The sequence below is a fragment of the Aedes aegypti genome, chromosome 1, assembly GCF_002204515.2.
Source record: "Aedes aegypti strain LVP_AGWG chromosome 1, AaegL5.0 Primary Assembly, whole genome shotgun sequence".
NCBI classification, from domain to species: Eukaryota; Metazoa; Arthropoda; class Insecta; order Diptera; family Culicidae; genus Aedes; species Aedes aegypti.
The window spans coordinates 271,786,199-271,811,355 of NC_035107.1; the positions used below are offsets into that span (position 1 = coordinate 271,786,199).

Consider the following 25,157-nt stretch of genomic DNA (forward strand, 5'->3'; position numbering starts at 1 on the left):
TGAGTGATAGCCTAGTGCAGCCCAACTGCATAGTACAGTAGTTTAACCAGAATTTTTAGGTCAGAAGATAAAATCTAAATTTTGTAATAAAAAGGTTGCCATTGCTTTGAAATTCACCCAAAATCTAATCAAAACTACTAACAACAGCGATCAATTATCAAAATTCATCGCTCCCTGGAAAATATAATCCCAAGCCCAGGGATCGACGAACTGTAAACTAAATTGGATGAAAACGTCAAAAATACGGATGATAATACTGCTAGCCAATTAATGAATCATATTCCGGGAAAAGTAAGTCCGACAATTACTTGTAAAAGGGCACGATTTTTTTATTATTTTTCCTTTGAAGCTTACATGTAATGCAACATTTGAGTTAAAACAGAATTAATTTTTGTTGAATTAGGTATATCCAAATTATCAGTTTCGATCTGTACACCGGAGAGTGTGGACGTAGGAGCTACAATTAAGGGGCAAGAAATAATGGCACAGAAGTCAGAACTGAAAAAGCAGTTCTCTCCTTTTAAAACAATAAATTGATGAAAAAAAAAACACACAGCCTGTTTATTTCGCAAACAAAAGAGCTGTGTGTTTTTATTTTCCTCAATTTGTCTATTTAGAAAGAGAAAACTGCTTTTTCAGTTTTGACGTTTGCACCATTTTTACTTGGGCCTTAATGTCGGTTCAATCGTTTATTTTTGCGTGATAAAATCTCGAAAGTTATCAAAGTGGCTAGCGGCAGTCGTCTGCGGCCCAAAAATGTTCCCAGTAGTGGATCAAATATTATTATTCGCCGCAATTACGTTAAATTATGGGGGCCTTCCTTAGCCGAGTGGTTAGAGTCCGCGGCTACAAAGCAAAGCCATGCTGAAGGTGTCTGGGTTCGATTCCCGGTCGGTCCAGAATCTTTTCGTAATGGAAATTTCCTTGACTTCCCTGGGCATAGAGTATCATCGTACCTGCCACACGATAAACGGATGCGAAAAATGGCAGCTTTGGTAAAGAAAGCTCTCAGTTAATAACTGTGGAAGTGCTCATAAGAACACTAAGCTGAGTAGCCGGCTTTGTCCCAGTGGGGACGTTAATGCCAAGAAGAAGAACGTTAAATAATCTAACCCTTCGTCGTTTCTAACCTCATCGATGGATGACTGTGATCATGACCAAGCAAATAAAAGGCGACGATTCTCAAACAACAACGACTCTCATTTCATTTTCATTTTGCAGCGTTTGGTGGGGCAATAAGAGCGCAAGTTAATCCAAAGCCGATGATAGAAGGGGTAATGGGTGAATAGTCTATGCTGACCACGCAAACGCCATGGGAGAAGGAACATAGGGCAAAGAGATTCAATATTGAAATACTATGTTTAACATCAAATCTAATAAATTTGAAAAATAAACTTGGAATAGCAGCATGAGAAATGTTAAATTAAAAACATCAACTTATGCAGCGAAACAATTAAAAATTTATTTGTCAGATTACGTATACCTTAATTGTTATTTGTCGTTACAGAAATTAGAATCCTCAATGTCACCCAAAAGCCTACGAAAAGTCAAGTAAACTACCTGTATATCTACTGTTGAACCCCAGAAATGATTTGTGTCTCCCAAGGTCTTTGAATTCAATTTAAGGTGAAGATGAACCGACGTCAAATCCCAATCCTACAAGAGCACAAACCTAAAGAACCAGACAACCACCTTGACGAGATCACTAACGCAGAAGAGCTCGTCACGGCACTGCGGCAACAGTGCGAAGTGCAGGTGCCCACCACCGCCGTTCAGCTACGGAAAGGTCCGGCAGGTACTCAGGTGGCCTTAGTACACCTACCTGTGGCAGACGCAAATAAGTCCGCTAAGGTAGGTAAGATCAAGGTTGGTTGGTCAGTATGTTCACTGAACATACATGAGCAACCAGTGATCTGCTTTAGGTGCAGGGAACCTGGACACAAGTCCTGGGGCTGTAAAGGCCCTGATAGGACTAAGTTGTGCAGGCGTTGTGGTGAGGAAGGTCATAAGGCACTAGGCTGCAAGAACCCTCCCAAGTGCTTGATTTGTTCCGGCAAGTCCGTGAACAACAATCACCCAACGGGAGGCTCAAGGTGCCCGACCTTCAAACGAGCCATCAACGAAAAATCACAGTGCAGGTAACGCAGCTGAACCTGAACCACTGTGACGCAGCTCAGCAACTGCTGTACCAGTCAGTTGCTGAGTGGGGGACGGACATCGCCATCATATCGGACCCATACCGAGTACCCGCCGGCAACGGCAACTGGGTCGTGGATGGATCCGGAAAAATGGCGGCGATATGGACAACGGGTAAATCCCTGTCCAGCAGTTGGTGTCTACTACCTACGAGGGCTTCGTGATCGCCAAAGTAAACGGGGTCCTCTTCTGTAGCTGCTATGCGCCTCCGAGTTGGTCGACCGAGCGGTTCACGCAGATGCTGGACTGTATGACGACCGCGCTGACAGGGCGAAGGCCAGTTGTAATAGCGGGTGACTTCAATGCCTGGGCCGTGGAATGGGGAAGCCGTAACACGAACCAGCGAGGTCAAATCCTGCTAGAGGCACTGGCCGTGCTAGATGTCGATCTGGCTAATGTTGGTGCCAAAAGTACCTTCAGCCGTAACGGAGCGGAGTCGATTATCGACGTTACTTTTTGTAGTCCTGGCCTAACGAGTAGTTCGAACTGGAGGGTAGACGATGGCTACACTCACAGCGACCACCTGGCGGTTCGCTACAGTATCGACTACAACAACAGCAGGCAGCGGGTTGAGGAAGCGGCTAGGTCAAGGCCAAGCCCTCGTAGGTGGAAGACATCGTACTTCAATGATGAAGTACTTAGGGAGGCGCTCCGCCGTGAGCGTAACCTACTCGGCCTAAGCGGGGACGCTACCAGGTGCTTACGCGTGCATGCGATGCGACCATGCCTAGAAAAGTCCACCCTAGGAATGGGAGACCACCGACATACTGGTGGACTCAAGCTATTGCGAACCTGCGCCGTGCCTGCCTACGGGCCAGGAGACGGATGCAGCGAGCACGTACCGAGCAGGAGCGTGAAGAACGACGGGCGGTGTTCACCGCTGCCAAAGTCGCGCTGAAGTCTGAGATAAGGGCAAGCAAAAAGGCCTGCTTCGAGGGACTCTGTCAGAGTGCCAACGCGAACCCGTGGGGTGATGCCTACAGGATCGTAATGGCGAAGACAAGAGGTGCAATTGCTCCTACGGAGCAGTCTCCACAGATGCTGGAGGGGATCATCGAGGGGCTCTTCCCGCGCCACAACCCTAGCCCATGGCCTCCTTTTGTAGGACAGCCGGGGATTGGGGCTGGTGATGAGGATAGAGTAACTGATGAGGAACTTGTAGGGATTGCAAAATCCCTAAGCATGGGGAAGGCACCAGGTCCGGACGGAGTTCCAAACCTGGCCCTCAAAGTCGCAATCTTGGAGGCTCCCGGTATGTTCAGATCTGCTATGCAGATATGCCTGGACGAGGGAGTATTTCCAGATGCGTGGAAGAGGCAGAGTCTGGTACTATTGCCAAAGGCGGGGAAACCACCCGGTGACCCGTCGGCGTATAGACCAATTTGCTTGATTGACACGGTGGGGAAAGTGCTCGAGAAGATCATCCTCAACAGACTGTCGAGGTACACCGAGGGTGTAAATGGTCTCTCAGGCAACCAGTTCGGCTTCCGGAAAGGGAGGTCCACTGTAGACGCTATTCTGGCGGTTAAGAAAACCGCTGAGATAGCACTCCAGCGTAAGAGGAGGGGTATTCGCTACTGCGCAGTAGTGACTCTGGATGTAAGGAATGCATTTAATAGTGCCAGTTGGGCGGCTATTGCTGATGCGCTCCTGCGTCTGGGGATACCCGAGTACCTGTACAAGATTCTCGGAAGTTACTTCCAGAATCGGGTATTAGTCTATGACACAGAGGTGGGTCGGAAGTGCTTTCACATAACCTCAGGAGTCCCGCAAGGTTCCATCCTGGGTCCGGTGTTATGGAATGTCATGTACGACGAGGTGTTGAGATTAAAATTCCCGGCGGGTGTGGTCATCGTTGGCTTTGCCGACGATATTACGCTGGAGGTCTACGGTGAATCGATCGAAGAAGTGGAATTGACTGCAGCCCACTCGATCGCAATTGTGGAGGAGTGGATGAGCTCCAGGAAACTGGAATTGGCTCACCACAAAACGGAGGCTGTTGTTGTCAACAACCGAAAGTCGGCGCAGCAAGCGGTGATCAGTGTAGGCGACTGCACAATCACTTCGAAGCGCTCCGTCAAACACTTGGGGGTGATGATCGACGACAAGCTTACCTTCGGTAGCCATGTCGATTATGCCTGCAAGAGAGCCTCCACAGCTATTGTGGCACTGTCCCGGATGATGTCCAATAGCTCTGCGGTGTACGCCAGCAAGCGTAAGCTTCTGGCCAGTGTCGCCTCGTCCATACTGAGGTATGGTGGCCCGGCTTGGGGCACGGCTTTGAGTACCGATAGCTACCGTAGCAAGCTAGAGAGTACTTATAGGCTAATGTGCCTGAGGGTTGCGAGCGCGTACCGTACCGTGTCACACGATGCACTCTGTGTCATCACCGGTATGATGCCTATTGGTATCCTTATCATGGAAGACATAGAGTGCTTCGAAATGCGCGGCACAAGAGGCATACGCAGGACTGCCAGACTGGCCTCCATGGTCAAATGGCAGCGTGCGTGGGACAGTTCCACCAAGGGAGTGTGGACTCACAGGTTGATTCCGAGGTTAGATATCTGGGTCAATAGGCGCCATGGGGAACTAACATTCCACCTAACACAGGTCCTTTCGGGTCATGGATGCTTTAGACAATATCTACACCGTTTCGGTCATGCGGGTTCTCCCGAATGTCCAGTTTGTGCAGGTTTAGAGGAAACGGCGGAACACGTTTTGTTCGTGTGCCCGCGTTTCCGCACAATGCGTGACCGCATGTTTGCCACATGCGGTCGGGACACGACTCCGGACAATTTGGTCCAGAGGATGTGTGCAGACGAGTTTGGCTGGAATGCCGTTTCATCGGCTATCACCCACATCGTCTCGGAACTCCAAAGGAGGTGGCGTGTGGACTCGAGGAGTGACTAGTGCAGACGCTAATCAACAGGTGGTCCAAGGGTTCGCAGTCGGCTACGTAGGTCATACCGGTGCCCTACGGTCGAAATCGACCCTTACAGCGATTAAGTGGCCGCGGGGAGAACATCCTGGTAGCGCTGCTGTCGTGGCGCCGGCCTACTGGGTGGGTACGAGCCTCTGGTTGTTCGGGGCAGGTGGAGGCCCCTTCGTCAGCAATCCCAGCTCGTGCTAGCTGATAGGGCCTGAGCCTTCAGTAGGTCAAATTGCGAAGCCCGCAGTATCAGTTCTTGATACCTGCGGTGCAGCTGGGCGCGGGCTTAGTGGTCGACCCTGCCCGCCTTCAGCGGACAACGGGAGGGGAGGACCACCCGGGAAGCTGGCAATGCGCCAGCATGCTACCTTGGTGGACCCCCATAAGCGTGTCATCGATGTTCGTTGCTGCATGGCTACGCAGCTAACCTGGAGGATGCGATGTGCAGTAGCCCCTCTCCGAAGCAATGCCTTCTTGGTGGTCCCGGAGAGACGAAGGGTTTGGCGGCAATGGAAATGGTTTAGTGGGTCGGGGGTGTAGTCCTGTTTACTGCTTGTACGTAGTAAATGGTCCCCAACCCCACACTCCCGGACCTCGGTCCGGAGTCTGTTGAGCAGATTATCCCCCCATTGCTTAGAAGGAAAAAAAAAAAAAAAAAAAAAAAAAGACAACCACTCACGTCGAAACCCTGATGGACTGCTCACCAGCGAGTGACCAATAGACCAAGCCTACAGTCTGAGTGGCTGTTCGACTCTCCAGATCTGCGCTACCACAGAACTGAAGCCCAGCCTCGGTTCATCTTGACCTTAATGTCCCGATTGTCAAACGCGAACAATGAATGTAACGCAGAGCCCAACCACACCCACTCTTGCGTTACGTTTGTTACATGACGGTACTAATGAGTATTTTCTAAGGAATTGTTTTACAGCATAGCTGAGCTTTTCGTTTAATAAGACCGATGTATAGAAATAATTTGTCTCGAAATTGACCGCGGTGGTCTTGTAATACCCCCATTAGATAAGAGCAAACTATTACCATACATACCAAACGCTCGCCCTGACCCTATGCCTAACATTTGTATATGTATGGACTTAGCTGATGTGGCTTATTTAATAAGTAGTTCTTTCACTCATTGATTTTCTTCAAAACCTTGTCAAATTTAGATAATTGATGGAATAGATCCATTTCAATATATATGTTTCCTATTACCGTGCATTAGAGTAAAAGGCATGAAATTATTCGGTAATATTAGATTTATTGTTATGTCGTCATTAAACTACTTTATATTTAGTTTTTGAGTGAATATGGAATGGTTTGGACTATACAATCAAACCTCCTATTACGATTTTAATGAAAAAATAATTATTTAGCCAATTTTAAAACTTTTTATGGTTTTTATAGTAAACTAGTGGTCCCGGCAAACTTCGTCTTGCCATCAAGTAGGCGATTCAAAAACGCTATGAATCGTCCCAAACAAAATGACAGTTTCTTTCACGCTAGTTTTTCCGACTTTCCCGGTGAATATTCTGGGATTTTTATACACACAAACACGTCGGAACACTTGACGAACAAAACGGAAATATAATCATTCAAATCCGTTGACCCGTTCGGAAGCCATTTCTTGACACACAAACACCATTCCATTTTTATTTATATAGATAGATGAAGATTTGAATACTCTTAAAAATGAGTACGCACGCTACTAGCAACATAGTTGCTTCATCAACAACGTTTCTTCAAGATACAATATTAAATCATGACGAAAACTATACGCACAGTGAATGGTGCACTAGTGTGCACGGTAAATGGTGACATAGAACGGTACGAGGCGACCTTAAGGCCGCACGGGACGTTATCATAATCACCCTATCCATTTCAAGAAGCAAATCCCAAAAACGACCCCATATATCGATGCGAAAAATGTATCACTATAATTCTATATATCTAGTGCACAACCCAATAAATTTTCAGCTTCATCGGTTCCCTAAAACTCGAGATTTGCTTCCACAAAGTTTTGATGATAATTGTTAGAGTGAGACAAAAGATATGGAAAATAACACAGTCTCCCGTGTCCCCTTAAGGTGAAGATGCATCGAAACTCGAGATTTGTTTCCACAAAGTTTTGATGATAATTGTTAGAGTGAGACGAAAAATAGGGAAAATAACACGGTCTCCCGTGTCACTTTAACATGACATATTCAAACATAATTTTTGAGTAATTTTTTGTTAGGCATCACTAGTTTTAGATTTTCTCTGAATTATTATATAATTGCACGCTGCGTGGTGGTATTCTAGAACGCTTCAATTTATTTGGAAAAGTTATATATTTTTTTGAAGAGCAAATATTTCTTAAATGCACGGTGAATGGTAGCTTGACGCATAACCAAGGGGAAGGAACTACATTAAGGAACTTGAAACGAAACGAATGCGCTCGAAGAAGAACGTCACTGGTGTCCATTCGCAATCGCTACAAGAAAATCGTGGAGCGGCCAATATCCACGCCAACGAACAGAGTCACAACTGTCAACCAAATAATGTCGGCGGTTTGACTTTTTCCCATGTTATTGAAGGCCGAGCTCAACGCAAAAATACTCAGCAACACGTTGCTGGAGAAAGCGCCGATCTGTCCAATGTCACCCCGAGTTCATGTGTTTGGCGAAGGATTTATTTCAGCGACTGAAGGGTTGCCGAAGCAAAACGGAACAATGTCTAGCTCTTTCCGAGCTAATTTTGACATACGTTTACAATGTCTAATACACCCACGTTACGATTGGTTAATTGGAATAGGACCGCCGAGACCATTCCGTTCGGAGTATTTCCAAAGCGATAAGGAACAAATGCAAATACAGCCCACCACTGCTAAGTGGAAACACGCTTTTTGCTACACCAACAGAGAAGGCTAAATTACTTGCAGAGAGCTTTGCCCAATCGCCAATAACACCATGGATGGCGACAGTAAAACCGTCGAAACCGTGAGAAGATCTATCGATCAAATCAACCAACTATTGCCAGCAGCAGACTATTCTTGGTTAGTGAAACCTAAAGAAGTCAGCAAAGTAACCCGTAATCTAAAAACAAAAAAGCTCCAGGCCACGATGGAATAAGGAACTGTCTTCTGAAACACAGCGACGACAGGGACATTTTCGGATTGCTGTAGACATTATATGTATTCCGATAGGTAGCATGACGAGCGAATAAAATCAACAAGTTTTCGAAAATATCCCAAAGGAATGGTCATCGCAATAAGGGGACTCAGTTTCGCATATCATTGTTCATCTTTCCAAGAGAGAGAGAATGAGTACTTGTATTACGCGGTACGGTAGATGGTAGGTATCAGTTATGTGGATTTAAAATTTAGCCTTCACTGATTAGGGCTCCTCCTCTCCTGCGCAATCGGATACGTTCGTCCGGTCGATCGCCTCCATAAGGACATGTCTGCCTCTACTCATGGTATAGAACATTGATTAAAGAATAAAAAAGGTGAATACAAAACAATTTACGCTGTATAACTATGAGAGTTTTCACTAGTACAATGTTTGTATTTGTTGGTTGTTTGGTAGCCTTCTCATTTTCATCTACATCAACCGCTTCTCGATGATGAAAGACTTCTCACTACTAGTATTAGTCCTCGCTAGTTAAAACCTAAATGAAAACACCACTTGCGTGCAGTGTCTTGTATCATGTGTTTGTCTTTGATTCTCGCGGAGCACAAACCACACTTTCATTAATTACTAATAAGGAGTAATGCATAAATTATGGACTCTTCAGTTTTTTGTTCTAACATTTAACTTCGTTTGTTTTTTTTTTCAATCTTGATTAAATTTGGCTAAGATATAAATGTATCCGCATGGTTCCGTGTTTGTATGCTTCAGTTTGGAATTACAAATTCACTAGAACTTAATCGATTCGACATACCTGTTAGCAGCAATACGCGATTGTGACTGATTCTATCAAAATTCAGTACGAAAAACATTTGTATTTTTCATTCGGTTGCTTCTTTTGTGCCTATTTCTGCGAAAATTGTCCTTCTCGTCGCTTCTGTTCATCTACTTAGCAGTCTTTTGTCGGGTTTGTTCTATATAGCTGGTTCAGCTGCTTGCTTTCATTTCCAATGATAAATATCCTAGTCGACCTTTTGGTACATTGGTAGCTATCCATTGAATACGTGTTTACTTATATAAATGTTTGTTGGTTTAAATTTCAATATTTCTACGGTTTCCAAATTTGTCTGTCTGATTTTTAATGTCTCTAATAATGACTGAATGATGCTTCATTCTTTTTTTACTGTGGTAATGATCATTGAGAAAAAAAAATCACTGGCTGCCATTGATCCGCTTCTCGAACATATCGTCAGTAAATTGGACAAAATTGTAGTTATGGACACTGAATTTGAATAAATATACCCAATCCGCCTAAAGTATGTAATAGCCTCACTACACCAAAACACCTTTGGACAAGATAAGCCTACTACGTGTTAAAACTTTTGATTCCTGTGTCAAACAAGTTATTGCTGTTTGCATTTGAGATGCAAATCTTGGCTAAACGTCCTCCAAATGCGATAACACAAAACAATCAAAGGACACCTAGCAACGATTACAAAAATCACCGACGCCCTAGCAAGAAATATCTATCTTTGACACCGCATTTCTCATGAAAAATCTTACCGCATTTGGTATTCCCGTATTTGATGTTTGCATTTCAAACGCACACAGCAATACAAGCAGAGAGTGTATTGAAAATAAAAAATGGAGAACATCGTTCCTTAACGATAAAGACAAGTGAGGCCGGAAATAGTAGCATTCATACTTTTATCATTGTTGGTGATATTGTATCTCATTTAACGAAAAAAGCTCAACAAAGTTAAATATGGTTTACATGGAATTCATTATGTCCACAGAATATATGCCAACCAATTCTATGTCAGTTGGTGTAGCCCTCCAGAGAAGATAGAATAACATCTAATCCAGATTTTTTTTCAAAAGTGTTGGTGTTACTTGAACGGCTTAACTTGAAAGATATTAGACTAAATAAAAAAATGAGATTTGATCCCCTATGTTTGAATGATGTTAAATTTGTGTCAAGTTCTTGTCTGAAGAAACTTCTGGTAGCATCCTTTGAGATTTTTCTGAAGGAATACCTTAAGGGATCGCTGGAGTACTGCCTTTCACAAAACATCTTTGAAGGAATTCAAATATCTTGTATTCGAGTGATTATTGAGAAACTCCAGAAAAACTCTTAGCAGTATCACTGAGGAGATTCAAGGATGAATCCTTGTAGAATTGCTTAGGGTAATTTATAGTATTATTACCTATAATAATACCTGTGGGCTTCGTGGCCTTGTGGTTAGCAGCGTCAGTCGTCTAGGCGTATTTGGGTCAATTCTACAAGTAGCGTGAGGTGACAATTGTCGGTGTCGTACAGCGAGGTGACAATTCTCGACTCGAGTGAAGTGACTCGCCGTGCAAATCAAATGGAGAGTCACTTCACTCGAGTCGAGAATTGTCACCTCGCTATACGACACCGACAATGGTCACCTCACGCGACTCGTAGAATAAACCCAATTGTGCCACGAGGTGTGGGTTCGATTCCCGCTCCAGTCGGTGAAAACTTTTCGTCAAACGAAAAATTCATCGCTGGGCTACTGGGTGTTTCGTGTTGTCCGTTGCCTAATGTTAGTGATCGTTCAGTCTATGCAGTCTATGTGCTGAAGACGGTGTAAAATTGTCTTTTCTATATGGATGAATGGAATAACCCCTAAAGAAATTATAACAGTAGTTCTTGGATAAATGATTGGGGAAATTCCAACAAAAAAAAAATATTGTTGGAGAAACGGAATTCGTGGAGAATTGCCCAAATGAATTCTTAGACATATCTGTTTTACATCAATGAAGCTGGTCACTGGAGGAATCTCTTAAACATATAGGAAGAATTCACGTAGACAGTTACTTAGGAGAAAATCCTGGACATACACTTGGTGGAATTCTTGAGGAAATTTTTGGTGGAAATCCTGGGAAAATTTCTCAACAAATAGCTTAACAATTGTAATGAGATTTCTTCAGATATCAAATGGGAAATCCTAAGTCGAATTACTAAAATCTCTAAAGGAATGCTAGGAAGAATCTCTGGAGAAATACCTAATTTCATTCGAGTTATACTCGGAGAAATTCCCGGACGCTAGTAAAATTTGTGTAGAATACCTTGCCGAATTCTTTGAAAAATACTTGGCCGGATAATGAAAGATTCTTTTGGAAAAATCCCATGGAGAATCCAACAGAGGAATTATTACAGAAATTTATGGAGAATTCTCCAGACGAACTGCTGAAAGAATCGCTGTAGGAATAAAAAAAAATGCCTAAAGATTTTCTATTGCATCAAATTTCGCATAATAGGCAGTGTTTAGAATTCACAATGTCAATAAGATTTGAATCTTTAGAAGTGCCACTATCCAAGAATTTATTGCTGTAGGATGTTTTACAGGAATGCTTTGAAATATTATGACCTTTTCGCCGTAACAAAAAGTAGGATTTCTTATCCGAATCGAAAGTAACGCCAATTCAATAACCAATAATGGAACATTCAACAGAAAGAAGATAGGTAATTTGTTTTATGATTGAGTTTTGAAACTCGCACGAAAAATTCATCGGTTCTGTAAACTACTACTCTGTCCATGTACTTACGCGAGTTCCCACGGTTCGTTGTTTTTCAATTCAAATTAAATGCAAATAATCGTAAATAGCTGTTTTCTTAGTAAAAGCTCCTGTCCAAATTCAAATCACCAGCGAGGGGATTATTCTGGATCACTACCCCACTGGTACAGGCTACAAATGCACACGGTTCACCACTCTACACGGTATAGTCCAACTAACCGATCAACAACCTAATCGCGCCCACTCACCGAACCTTAAGACTTCGGGGACGATCCCAGCGAATTGTCCCGTGATCCCGTCGTGCCGGAGCCAGTTTGTGCGAAGAATAGATTTCTCAGGATGTGTGTCCTGGATTTGGGTGGTTCGTCGGCCATCGTCCGGCTCGGTGATGTGCTCTTGTCCGTTGTCGTCGTCACTGGTGAGACAGTCACCTTGGGAGACTGCGTCAACGAGGACAACGACTGTTGCTCCTGCTGATCCTGTTCCTCCAGTTCCTGCTCCAGACTCACATTTTCAGGGATGTTGTACGAGCCCGTATTGCTATCGATGGACAGCGTCCGATGCTGGAGCGCCGCTGATCCTAGCTTTGGAATGCGTTGCCCGAATGTATTCATCCGAGGGTGTTTGGTGCTGGACGCCAAAGACGTTCCACTGCCTCCACTGGGGTTAGTTCCTATCGCGCCACCATGACTGTGATGGCTACCGCTGGTCGTGATGTTCCCGGTGTTGTGCGAAGACGACAGACTGGTCGAGTCGAAATCGTCTCGAAACGAGCGTTCTGAGCTTCTAAACGAACGGCTACTTCCCAGACTAGCCTTATCTGCTGCCGTATCCTACAATAGGAGAGAAGCAGGAAAGAGGTGGGTTAGTTTTAATAAAAGTTCCGCCTCCGAAGGGATGTATACCTGATCCAATGGGACAGTATACCATATATCACAGTATTCTTTCTTGTTGGCACCAGAGCCCATACTGCCGCCATCAATGACGTAACATACCGTGTTATCGAACCGCACTCGTTCAGAGGCGCCGTCCTCCGATGCACTGAAGCAGGCCGAATCCGTGGCCATCTGTTGCGCCCGATAGCTAAGGATGGATCCGGCTAGGGCTTTCGTCGAGGCGGTGTCGTTCAGAGTGTTGCCAGACTTTTCGCTGACACAGGTGACCGCCGAGGCCGTCTCCGAGGTGCTAATGTCGGCTTGTACTTCCAAGCGATGGCTGAAAAGCAACGCGATGCATGTTAGTCTAGATATCTCTTGAAAGTAATTCTCGTTGAAATCAGGTAGGATGTCCCAAAACTCACCCCGTAATGCTGCCCGCTAGTGCGGTTGTCGATTCGCGCGTCGACGGGTTCGTCACGACGCCAAAGTTCGAATGTTGACTACTAACACCTAGATGACTACCGCTGGCAACGCTCAGACTAACCTCTCCTATACTAGTGGCCCCGATTCGGGACACGGCATCAACACTGGTGGCATCTGAAACAGTTCCAATTCCAATTAAGTTGTTGTCAATTTTTGATCGACAACGAGAATACACCAACCATGATTTCGGGAACCGTTGTCTTCCTCTTCGTCAAACTCGAATTTGGTCCCTTCGCCGCATCCGGCACGGCATAGCGAGACGGGCACTACTCCGTATACGTAGAACAGGAGGATCGGTACGCCAATAGCAACGGCCAGCCCGGCCAACACCGGCGACACTATGACCTAGAAAAAAGAAAATAATAAAAAGGCTTTTGAGAATAACTGTCCGGCAGCGAAAGGTGGCATCTTAATGTAATTGAATTTAATGCTTGGAATTTCATCGCATCGCGGGAATTTAATCCGATAGGCCTACATCTAGAGAGAACCAGCATGACAACGAGAAAGAAACAACTGCCAGAAGAGATTTTTGCGCTTGTTCTCCATACTTTTCCCATCGTTCGTATTATACATAGGACAGGAAAAGATATTCAGCTAATCTGCAGGATAAGCTTCTTTTTTGACGGTGGAAATAGGTCATCAACACCCAGCAGCCTCGCGAAGACGATAACAGCTAAGGGAACGAAATTATTGGATAATCCAACCTAAAATTCTCTTAGCCCGGATGACTTTATTTTTAAAGGTGACAGGTTGGTCACGTTTAGAGTCTGCCATTACTAAGAAATGCAGATAGCCGTTAGAGTGTTTGAAACGGCAGCGAACGCATAAAGCTGGCGCCAACTCGATTCTTGATCACAGGAGCGGAAAACTGAAGCGCTGAGGAGAATATGCATGATACAGTGCTGTTCTGAATAATAGCAGCGCATGTCGATTTTCATACAAAATGCTCAACTTTGACATGCTGTAGTTTTGTTCCCTTTCAAGCAATCGAGCTGAAATTTTCTCCACAGAACTACAAATATGATCAATTTTGTTACTACAAAATTTCAGTTTTTTCTGAGTCCCTGCCGAAAAGTGAGACACTAGGTGAAATTTTTCGAAAAAATAGCAGTTTTTCATTTTAAAATTTTTCTTCTTCAAATATCTTAAACATTTTCGGTTTAGGTGTAGGTTTGATAAGTAGGAGGAGATTGTTCCAATGGTAAGTGATATACAATTTAAAACTATAATGTCAAGCCGAAATTCAAATTTTTAAAACTGCTATTTTTTCGAACAATTTCACCTAGTATCTCACTTTCCGGCAGGAGCTTAGAAAATTTTGAAATTTTGTGTTTACAAAATTGGGCATATTTGTAGTTCTGTGGAGAAAATTTCAACTCGATTGCTTGAAAGGGAACAAAACTACAGCATGTCAAAGTTGAGCATTTTGTATGAAAATCGACATGCGCTGCTATTATTCAGAACAGCACTGTAGCTTATGCTTTCCAACACGAACGAACTCTGGCTTGGGGAAAAGCCAAAATGTAAGTCGTATCAGCATGTTCCCTCATCCTTCTTGGCTTTACGTCCCCACTTGCACCAGTTTAGTATAGTATGAGCATTTCTACCGTTGTTGTTGTTAGGTCTTCGCCAAAGCGGCAATTTTTTAATTTGTGTAACTGGTATAAATATAAACATGAACACAATTCACGTTTTGTAGTTGCTAGTTGGGTTGAATATCCATATAGAGACTGTTATGTCGGAATATTTGCAGAAGTTACCTTTAGAGTATGTTTTAAATCTTTTAGATATGTCGTTTTTTGTCAAATAATTGTTTATAACCTTTGGAACCGTTGAAGGCAATATTTGGTGTGATGAAGACAGACTTTCAGGATAACTCAGGATCTTTTATGGATTATTTATTTCTAGTAAAAATCTTATAAGCAATTTATAAGCGGTGTGTTGCTCAATTTCCAGGGTTTTTCCCGTATTTGTCCCGGACAATTCCCGGATTTCCCGGATAAATGGATACCTTGCCAATCGATCAAGTGTTCTGCTCGAATTGCAATGTGGATCTCTAGTAATACGATTTCTGTCAGATTTATCTTCTGTCTATTCATCCAATGTGCTATATGAGCTATTAGGTGAATTGACTGTTTAACGATAAACTTGCGACGATCGACGCGCCACCATATTTCATTTAATGGAGGTTATTAGAAATAAATTGAAGGTGACGATTTGGAGGTTATTTGGGAATTTGGAGGTTAAAATCACTTCCAAACACTAGCGATTTTGCGGTGGGATGTTGACGTTTGATCACGAATAGACAGCTTCAAATAAGTGTTGTTGAGCTCTCCGTGACTCTTAGAAATTTTAGTATAAAATAAATATAAATAAAATAAAAATATATATATAAAAAAATAATTTTAAAAACTTTCATAAAAAATATTTAATTGCAGTAATTTAATTGTTCCTATTTCCGCTTAAGGTGATTATAGAACGAAGCCACACCTCAAATTTTCAAGAGCACAAGACTTCAGAACCAAACAGCGCTCCGCGTTGAAAATCTATCCCATTGGTCACCACCAGGGAGCAAGCAATTTGATTGGTTTTCAACGCGAACAGTTGTCAGATACTCTCGTCTTGTGCACTTGAAAATTCAAAGTTTGGCTTCGTTTTATAATCACCTTAAGGTAAACAGATTTTGTGACGAATTTACTAGAAGATGCATTATTTCGAATTTCTTTATTGATCCTGATATTTTTATGGTTAAACCATAGCTACTACTGCAATAAAGAAGGCTGTATACTGAAATCGACATTTCTTTAACATTTTGTTTAATATTAATAACCTAGTGACCCAATAATCACTCACGAAGTCTTGTGTTTTCAATATAAAGAATTATTTTATCTAATGAAAATAATGTCCAACGACTTCATTTGAAAGTTGTTAATATTGCTAGAATACATCCGTGCGGAAAATGTTGGTTTTTGACAAGAAAAATCAATTTTTACACTAGTGAGCGGACATGGCACTGATGGTATATAGATTCGATATCCAGAATTTTACCAAAATAGGGTCCTAAACCTCAGTCCCAATTTTAGTACCACACGCTTCATTTTAGGCCAAGAACACATGTTTACTCAATTTTGAATGCTTTTCGTTGGTTTACGGTCAAAAAACATTTTTTTTATGATTTTTGAGATTTTGTCACACCCTTTGGTTTAAACTCAAATAATGGGTGTATTTCGTTTTCCGTGTCACTTCCGAAATGTCAGATAGGAACAACCCCAGTGTTAAAACGTTGAGCCCCTGTGCCATTTTTGTCGACTAAGAGAAAGTCAAACATGATCAAAAGTGTCCAGGTTTAAATTTGGACCCATTTTTAAAATTAAAGTTTAAATATGATATAGTCGCTATTTGAGCGGGAAAATTTAACAAAGTAGTAGCAAGAACACGCTATATCGTGTTATTGAATAAAAACAAGTTTTTATCAAACATTTTAGGACACTATTGTACAGATATATACAGATTTTTGAACAAAACTGAAAACACATATTTATGAAAACCTTAAAATTAAAGCTGAGTTGTAACAATTTTGTATTTTAGTTACAAATGATTTGTATTTCCTTGAATTTTGTGTTGATTTCTCATGGCCATATTAATTTTTGAGGAATTATAAATATTTAGATTTTAATGTGGCAACCCTGGCCGTCAGTTCTATCGAAGATGACGTCCAAAAAGCAAGCACTTCGCGAGCGTGTTATACGGTTTTATGGTTTTACGTACGTGCCGAAAGAACGGAACCCGACCAATTTGCCCCAGTGCCGGATTTGTAAGGCTCCCTCCGTGCCCTAGTGTACAACAATAATTGGCGGGTCAAGGATACGAAGCAGTTGATTACGAGGATCCGGAATTGTTTCTGGTTTGACGTCAAAGCCGTTTATCTTCCAGAGACAAGCGTTCTTGTGACAGCATCGCGACTAAGTTGTGTCGTACGGCTGATCAGGGCCCCTTCTCCAATATTCATTGGCATTTTTTTTTGTAAGCTTAGCTTAGCTCAGCTTAGCTTAGACTGACTACACATATCAATGGGTGCTATTCCGAGATTGACCAAACTCAGTGAAGATGCACAAAGAATCAATTAGAAGTTCGGCTGGGATTGGCCATAATCTTCTTCAGTGTGCATAATTCAGTGCCTCTATTTATACATGGTCAATAACGGCGCCGGCCACGTCCTTGCAGTCAGGTGGGATTGAGGGAAGGAATGTTAGTGTGCAACCTTTGCTATTTGGAGACCGTGTTTTCCTCTGCATCTCCACAAAGGCTACTGGGATGGATGGTTGTTAATGGGGAGGATCGTTGGGTCACAGGATTCACTTTGATAAGCGATTAGACCATGATAAACGATTATTTGTGAGATATAAACATGCTTAGGAATATAATATTTTCAATTAACATGGAAAATTTCCAAATAGGAGTAAAAAATGTCGTTAGGGGGGCTGGGGGCAAGGACACCTTAAGATATATAGGTTCAAATCATGGTTGATTACCACAATTTTTGAAGATTATTCCAGTGTAGGAGCAAGCTCACCTCTTGTTCTAAATGATGTTATCGATAGATTTCAAAAATATAAGAAACACATGATGATTTAAGATTTTTGAAAATGTCCCTTCCTTTGAGGTTTTTAAACGAGGCACGGGGCAAGAGTGCCACTCGTATGGGGCAAGAAGACCACCAGAGCAAAATGCCACAAATTTTGTATATCATTATTTCCCCGCCTAAACGATAAATTCTAGAGTTAGTAAAGATAAAAACTGAGAGATAAAAGTTGACTTATAGCTCAAATTTTACGAAATTAATTTAGTTCTCATCTTATTTGACCGTAACAATAATAGTAAAAAATTTCAGAAACCATTTTGAATGTCCAAATTTGTTTGTTTTGATTTTATTTAGTAGCAAACATTGATTTAATGCAATATTAAACAAGAAAAATAAAAGTTCATTTGATTTTATATGAGAAAATTGCGGTGTCCCTCTTGCCCCATAAGACATACTGTTTTTATATATGTAAAACTTAATGTCAAAAGAACTTTTTCGAAAAAATTTCCTCACAGCTATATTAAACAATTGAAAATCATCAATATTGTGCGGAAAAATCAATATGTTTTGTATTTATTGGGAGTCAAACCATGTTTTCCAGTCTTACATTCTTATAATTTTTCGCATTGGTGAGTTAAAAACATTTTTTCTATTTTTTTGTACTAAACATTTTTAACTGTAATATTTACACAACCCTCAATTAGTACTCAATTCATTCTTATCCTGAGTTTAGCATCAAAAAATTGATTTGAACTACGTGAAATTAGAGGTGGCACTATCACCCCGGGTGTGCTCTTGCCCCATGCCCCCCTACTTGAAGTGACGAACCATTCAAAGTTTGTTGAACAAATAGCTAAAAGCAACATTCCTACAGATGTTAGGACGAAAGTATGTGTAACAATATTTTACTCAAATTAAAAAAAATAAATCGATTGGCTGGACCATCACATAATATTCTTATGCCGACACTTACAGTGGCGAACCATTCAAATTGTTTTAAACAAACTGAAAGTTTTGCTATACTTCTAGCACAGACAAACAGACCGAACCATTCAAAGCTTTTTTTATATAAAAATAAAGGTAAAAGGCAAGCGATTTTATATGTGCTTGCCATGGAATCGGAAGACCACACACTACTAACGCGAATCTCTTTTCGCACTCTCAATGACATTTTTTTTTTGTAAATAATTAAAAATACTGAACTTGTTGACTTTTTTTATCGTTTTACTATATGATCGAAAAAATTCTCATTTTTCAATGACCACCCGTTAAATAGATCAAGCAAGTCAAGTATTCAGGATATTCCCTTAACATTTCATGCAGTTCGGTAGAGTTGTCTCAAAGAATTCTTTTTTTTTAAGTTTAAGTAGATTTTCAACAATCATTGATATTAGAAGTATAAATTCTCACTATTGAAAAACGATATCATCCATGTTTTCCACAGCAGATCACCACAATTTATTTTTGAAAGCTACGTGGTACTCCTCGACCAAACATTACAATAAAGGCAGTTTTTTAAATTAAGGTGAAGATAAATTAAAGCCACGCCTTAAAACTTCACGAGCAAGACAACCGTTCAAACTGTCATTTTCTGGTGGTGACCAATTGATCAAGTTTTCAGCTTTATCTGCTAGATTTGTGCCCTAGAAGATTTGAGGTGTGCCTTCGATTGATCTTTACCTCAAAGCAGTGGATATTTTTTTACAGGACATCTACTGACATATAATAAATTACGGCATGATTTTAATTATCTACGTTTACAGCCATCTGGAGCTCCCTTTATTTTTCTTCATGAGTTTCCTGTATTTTCTCCTCTTTGCATTTTCTGCGTAAGAAATCATGTTCAAATTATTTTCGTAGTAAGCGTTGATACCGAGCGGTTGTGTTTTTTCTGCGTCTGTCAAGATTTTTTCTCGTAAAATATAGAAAAGAAGGATTTTCAACAGAATTTTGAATATTTATAGTGACTAAAAGTAGCCAATATGTGCATCATTCCTGTGACCCGGAGTGGTGCGGGTGTGTATATGCGAAACTAGATGTTGTAATCTGGGTCGGTACGGAACAGGAAGCAAGTGAATGCCAAGGATGGAAAGCCACTCGGCAGGATCGCAAAGTTTTTCCCGACAAACAAAACCAATAACGACGGGAACAAGTTCAATGCTGTGAAATTGTCTCACCGGTACAGTGTACTGTCAACGTTCATCAAGGGAAAATACAGGCAGGATTTGATAGCAGCGGGTTGAGCGATCCGAAGCTTGTGGTTTTGATGAGAAACTACAAAATGGCAACGTCGGTAGGTATTTGTGGTGTCGATGGTAAACGGATGTGATGTATCTACCCAGGAGATGCAGAGGTGATCACGGTATCTAGAAACAACGGTAGTCACACTAACATTATTTCTATCATTTTACGGTAAGATACTTTATTAACACTATATATGATATATTACTATATATTGGGTGTTGGGGAGGAGTAGCCTAAGGGAGTTAATTGAACTGTTGACTGGATGAAAGTGCGTGGGGTCGCCAGCCTTTTGTCATGAGAAAACAGCCTTAGTGTTGTCTTCCAAAGGTCTTCAAAGATATTAACTAGCCCTGCTACAACAAACCATCAGGTAGATCATACCATCCCGGTATGATTCTGCAGCCATAGGTAATCCTTGCGCTGATGGTGGCTAAATAATCATCATCATCATCATCATCATCAAGAAATCATGTTCAAATTATCGTTAAAAAATGCGGAATTTTAAAACAATACATAACCTTATAATGACTTAAAAATTCATGTCTATATATTTCTTGCATAACTCAGAACTCAGAAATCTACAAAGTATTAATGATAGCATAGTTAAAATTAAATCTATTTTTAGATGCATTTTTCATAATCTACATCATTTTTATCAATTACTGCACTAGCATCAAATGCTTCAGAAAAAAACTTAAACCTTTCGGTAGCCTGACTGACGAAGTTTGGGGTTTGAAAATCAAAACATTCAGTATTATTACCCGAATATCCAAATTGTTTCAGAATAGAGGTCTTTGGATTCTACATAATCAATATCTTGCTAATCCATATATTTTATGCCCTTCTTTTATAATCTCAGTAATCTTAGGAACTAATTCTCAAGACTTTTGAATAGGCAAACTTTTAGATAGTATGATCAACAATTCTTCTCGTTACTACTACCTTGGCCATTAATTATACAGTTACGTCTCGACATTAACCATATGAAAGCACTTTGTTATCAACACAGTACATCGAATCTATAGTAAGCGAAAAACATTCAATACCCAATTCCTCACAGGATGGAAAAAAATTGCACAATGAGACCACTAGACAAAACCAGTGCCAAGGTTGGCAAACACTTCACTGTCTGCCTGTATGAGTGGTGGCACGTGTATATGCACCATCGCTCGCTTCTATCGCAGTAATACTCGAGATTGTTTACTTGAATCCCTGTTGCCCAAGGCTTGAATTTCAGCGAGATTCAAGGGAACGAACGGATTCACGTCCTTGCAATTGTAGGGATATGAAATGGAAATAATGAAGATCCATAAACAAAACAGATATTTAAAAAGGGAGTTCTACTATTCCTGCTTATTAGGTGCTACACGAATAAAATAGCCGATCAAAGTGAAGTTTTTTTTTCCATTCATAAAAAATACGAACCACGAACGCAAGGCCTGTCTTTTTCGCTATAACTGCACTGTCGGTGAAGATGGCTTGAGATTGCTTCGCTTCGCGAAGATGCTACCTACCGTCAGTGTTGGGAAACTCGTGAGTACTCACTGAAAACTGAAAACTCACCCGCGAGTATGAGTTGTACAGCTTGAACTCTCGCGTGAGTATACTCAGGCGTGAGTTTCAGCTGTACAACTCATACTCGTGAGTGAGTTTTAGACTAACGCTTACTCACTCGTGAGTAGTTTTACTCACTTGAAGTATTGTAAATATTCAAAAACTTGCAAATGCCTCAAATAAATAATAAGTTCTATGTAAGGCTTTTATAAGGGCGTTCTTAATGAAATGGTAAGATAATTTTTTTATTCTGGGAACTGTTTGATGGACGCAAAACCTTGTTTTAATATCAATTCTTAACACAAGCTGTAATTTATTTTGGGCATTGCGCTCCGTATGTTGTCTCGTAAATGTTTTTTTTTGCGCTACGCCTCTACAGTACATTACACACTGCTCGAAGCAAACATATAGGGTAAATCGCCAAATGTTGAACGGTTAAGATAGACGTTTTTTTGTTATTTGATTTTCATGGAAATTTCGATAGAAATGTTGCTTAAAAAGCATTCAACACGTAGACGATTTTTTAACATTATTTCTGTAACATTTTTAGCACGGTAATGTCCATTTTTAATTGAAAAAATATATATTTAAAAAGACAGTTCTATACCCAATTGTTGAACACATACATAACCCATCTTATCCTAATGTTGAACGATTGTCGCTAAATGTTGACCGTTTTACTCCCGCATTCATTCAACTTGCAAGTTTGCGCTCCTCGCCGGTTGTGAGGCCAGGGTTAGGTCCACGAAGCACTTTCCCTGACCACTCTGGGCTGAAACGGAAGTGAATCGTCCCCTACGACACTCCATAGACTTTAGCGGCTTCTCCTAATGTACATTATTTTCGACATTACAGCATCAATCGCGAGATTGAGGTTATACTCCGGATAAATCGGCTGCCGATGCGTAATTTCAATCATGGTGTAAACAAACAAACGGTGATGGCATTGATGCCATAGTGAAGATAGTGAAATTCGTAAAAAAAGAATCAGAATGGCTATGGGAATGGGATGCAATTAATTATACTTTTCTGAATCGCGTTTTCATCATTGCAACATACACCATTATAGGATTTTTAAAATAATTATTCAACAGATATTTAAAGCAAAAAACAATACTATATTGTGTAATGCAATATTCCATTTCAATATAGGTGTTTGGTACGAAAATAAAAAAATCTGGCAATACTGTTGATGAAACCAAGCCTTTCATGTTATGCTAGTGTTCAACAAATGGAAAATGTACGTGAAACGAAAGTGCAATTGAAAATGATTTTATGTAATTAATAGATACGAGTAAATTGTACGGATGTTTAGAAAATAACTAAAGTAGACTTTTACTGATATCGTGAATAGGTGCTTAACCCAATATACGTAGTATGTTTTACCACACAGCTTATTTCATAGCAGCCCCAGCTTAAGTTATTTTTTAAGAGAATCGAAATTTTCGTTCCACCTACCGATAAAAATTTTCAATAAATAGTTCGTTTCAGAAATTGATGTGCTAATTAAATTTATTGTGTCCAATAGTACAGCTAACTTACAAAATAATCTGTATAATTTATTGCAACTGTTTGAAAATGGTTCAATTTCCTGTTTTAACATGGTTTGTACAGATCGTTCAACATTTGGGTAGCGTTCAACAATTAGCGAATTACCCTAAACTAGTCAGTGGTAGTTTACTTATTTTAACTGATGCATACCATATGTGTGATTTCAACACATCCAGATTTCTACTTCATTTTATTAAAATTGACCACACAAAAAAATGCTTCGGATTACTTTTCGAATAAACTTTGCGAAAAAAAGATAAAACCATCCCGTGAGCAGTTCTTCAATATGTATTAAAATTGTATACATGTGTTGGTTTACAAGAGCTTGGTATTGTTCGCATTTTACTCAATTTTGTGTAACTTCGTTTAGGCTTGTAATTAATTTCGTTGCACAACCTCTAGCTTTAAAGGCTTTCAATTTCATGATACATAATTAGATGATCGTTTTTATGGTGTGGTCTCAAGAATTTGGGCTGTTATAAGGTTTTGACGTTTTGAAGTTTACCGTGACATGCCCTATAACAATTAAAAATCTCAAGTTTCAATCAATCAGAAAAAAATGATTATTTTCAAGTTTCTTTTTACTGTCCATAACTGCATAACAGTCACATTCGACATTTTTGACAAATTGGAGTTAATACCATGAAGAGTCGTCAAATGAAATACTTTCGATCAACTTAATGAAATCTGTGAGATTGTTCTAGATAATTCGAAAAAATAGCAAGTTGTTTTGTCACATTGGTAATTACAACCGCATAACAGTCATATTGAGATTATAAATGTGCCTCGTAATGTAATAGCAATGAATTTTTTATCAGAATTATTTTCTGACTATTCACGTAGTATGCGATATGAGTTGTACAAAATCAGCCTCAAATAAGCACTTTTGAGTTCCTGGTAATTTTTTGAAATTTTAGTTTCTTCCCATACTGCAATAAAATGCACACTTGGTATTCCATTTACTCAATGCCTACTTTTGTCGAATATTACAAATATGCAGTTATGGGCAGTTTAGTTTTATATAGTAAAGCGTCTTATATATTTTGCATAGAAAATGTGGTTTGTACAATTTACAGGTACAATTACAATTTTCACGGAATTCTATATTCTACTCTATTACATTATGTGCCAAAAAATTTTGGGCAATTGCAAGGGACATGAAGGTCTTTATTTTGTCTTTGATACAAGAGTCCTGGGTTCGAATGTCCGTTCAAGTTTCTGACTTATTATTGTCCGTGCCCTAAAAATCAGAAAATGCCCCTGAAGCTACAGTTGTTAAGTCAGCCGTCTGTCCTGATGCACGTCTCGCTGTCCGTTCGTATGTCAAGTCCATAGAGGTCCTATCTGAAAATGTGGATTTTATTAATACAACTCCCATTGAAATCTTTGTAAAATACCCTAGAGTATCGTTGGAAAACTGTGGAAAATCTTTATTTGTATTATATTAAGCCACGGAGTGTTGAAGAATTTCCTAGAGAAGATTCTTGAAAAAATCCACTCCTAAAGGTTGCTGGGATAAAGTAATCTCTACAGATATTTAGGGTTCAACATTCATTTCCAAATTTTAGAACCTGTCTACAGGAAACGTATCGTTTAACTTTGTCAGATTTTTTTAGATAAAAATTGAGCATGATAATGAGAGGTCTAATTTTCCTATTCCTTCTTATCGAACAACAACCAACGCTTACCTAGCGGTAAAATCAAGTCACTCCTCTGTTATTTAAACTTTTGCAACAGCAAGGTCTGGTTGGCCTCGTATTGGACGCTCTCGAGCAGCAGCATGCGCCCGTTCAGCACAAAGTCCAAAATCTTCGTCATGTCACCAATGTGTTTCTGATCATGTACAGCATGTTCCGCTCGGAGGAGGCCGTCCACGGAATTTACTCGTACCGCCTGAGTTCGTCCCTCACGGCAAACAGTATGGATTTCAGGTGTTCCGCGAGCTTGGTGACTGTGGAGGACGGTTACGGTGATTGTGTTGACCTCCACCAGAATCTCCTTCGATCTGCGTTTGTCGAAGACTGAACTCGTGAAACTGGTTGATCTGCACCTAGAGCAGGTTCTGTTTGGTGAAAATGGGGGATGGTGGCGAG

General features: G+C 40.7%; 1 protein-coding gene across 8 annotated transcripts in view; it reads right to left on the reverse strand.

Moving 5' to 3' along the window:
• Positions 1-11,553: 11,553 nt before the first annotated feature.
• The window catches only part of LOC5576397 (E3 ubiquitin-protein ligase RNF19B), a 224,454-nt gene continuing 210,850 nt past the window's right edge, over positions 11,554-25,157 (reverse strand). For 7 of the 8 annotated variants that reach the window (XM_021837831.1, XM_021837828.1, XM_021837827.1 and 4 more), the window contains 4 exons: positions 13,313-13,478; positions 13,073-13,247; positions 12,678-12,987; positions 11,554-12,605 (listed from right to left, as the gene is read on the reverse strand). In XM_021837831.1, the coding sequence (XP_021693523.1) occupies positions 12,027-12,605; positions 12,678-12,987; positions 13,073-13,247; positions 13,313-13,478 (1,230 nt within the window). In that variant the 3' untranslated portion in view covers positions 11,554-12,026. The remainder of the gene's footprint in view (positions 12,606-12,677; positions 12,988-13,072; positions 13,248-13,312; positions 13,479-25,157) is intronic. The other variant, XM_021837833.1, reaches the window with a different exon arrangement.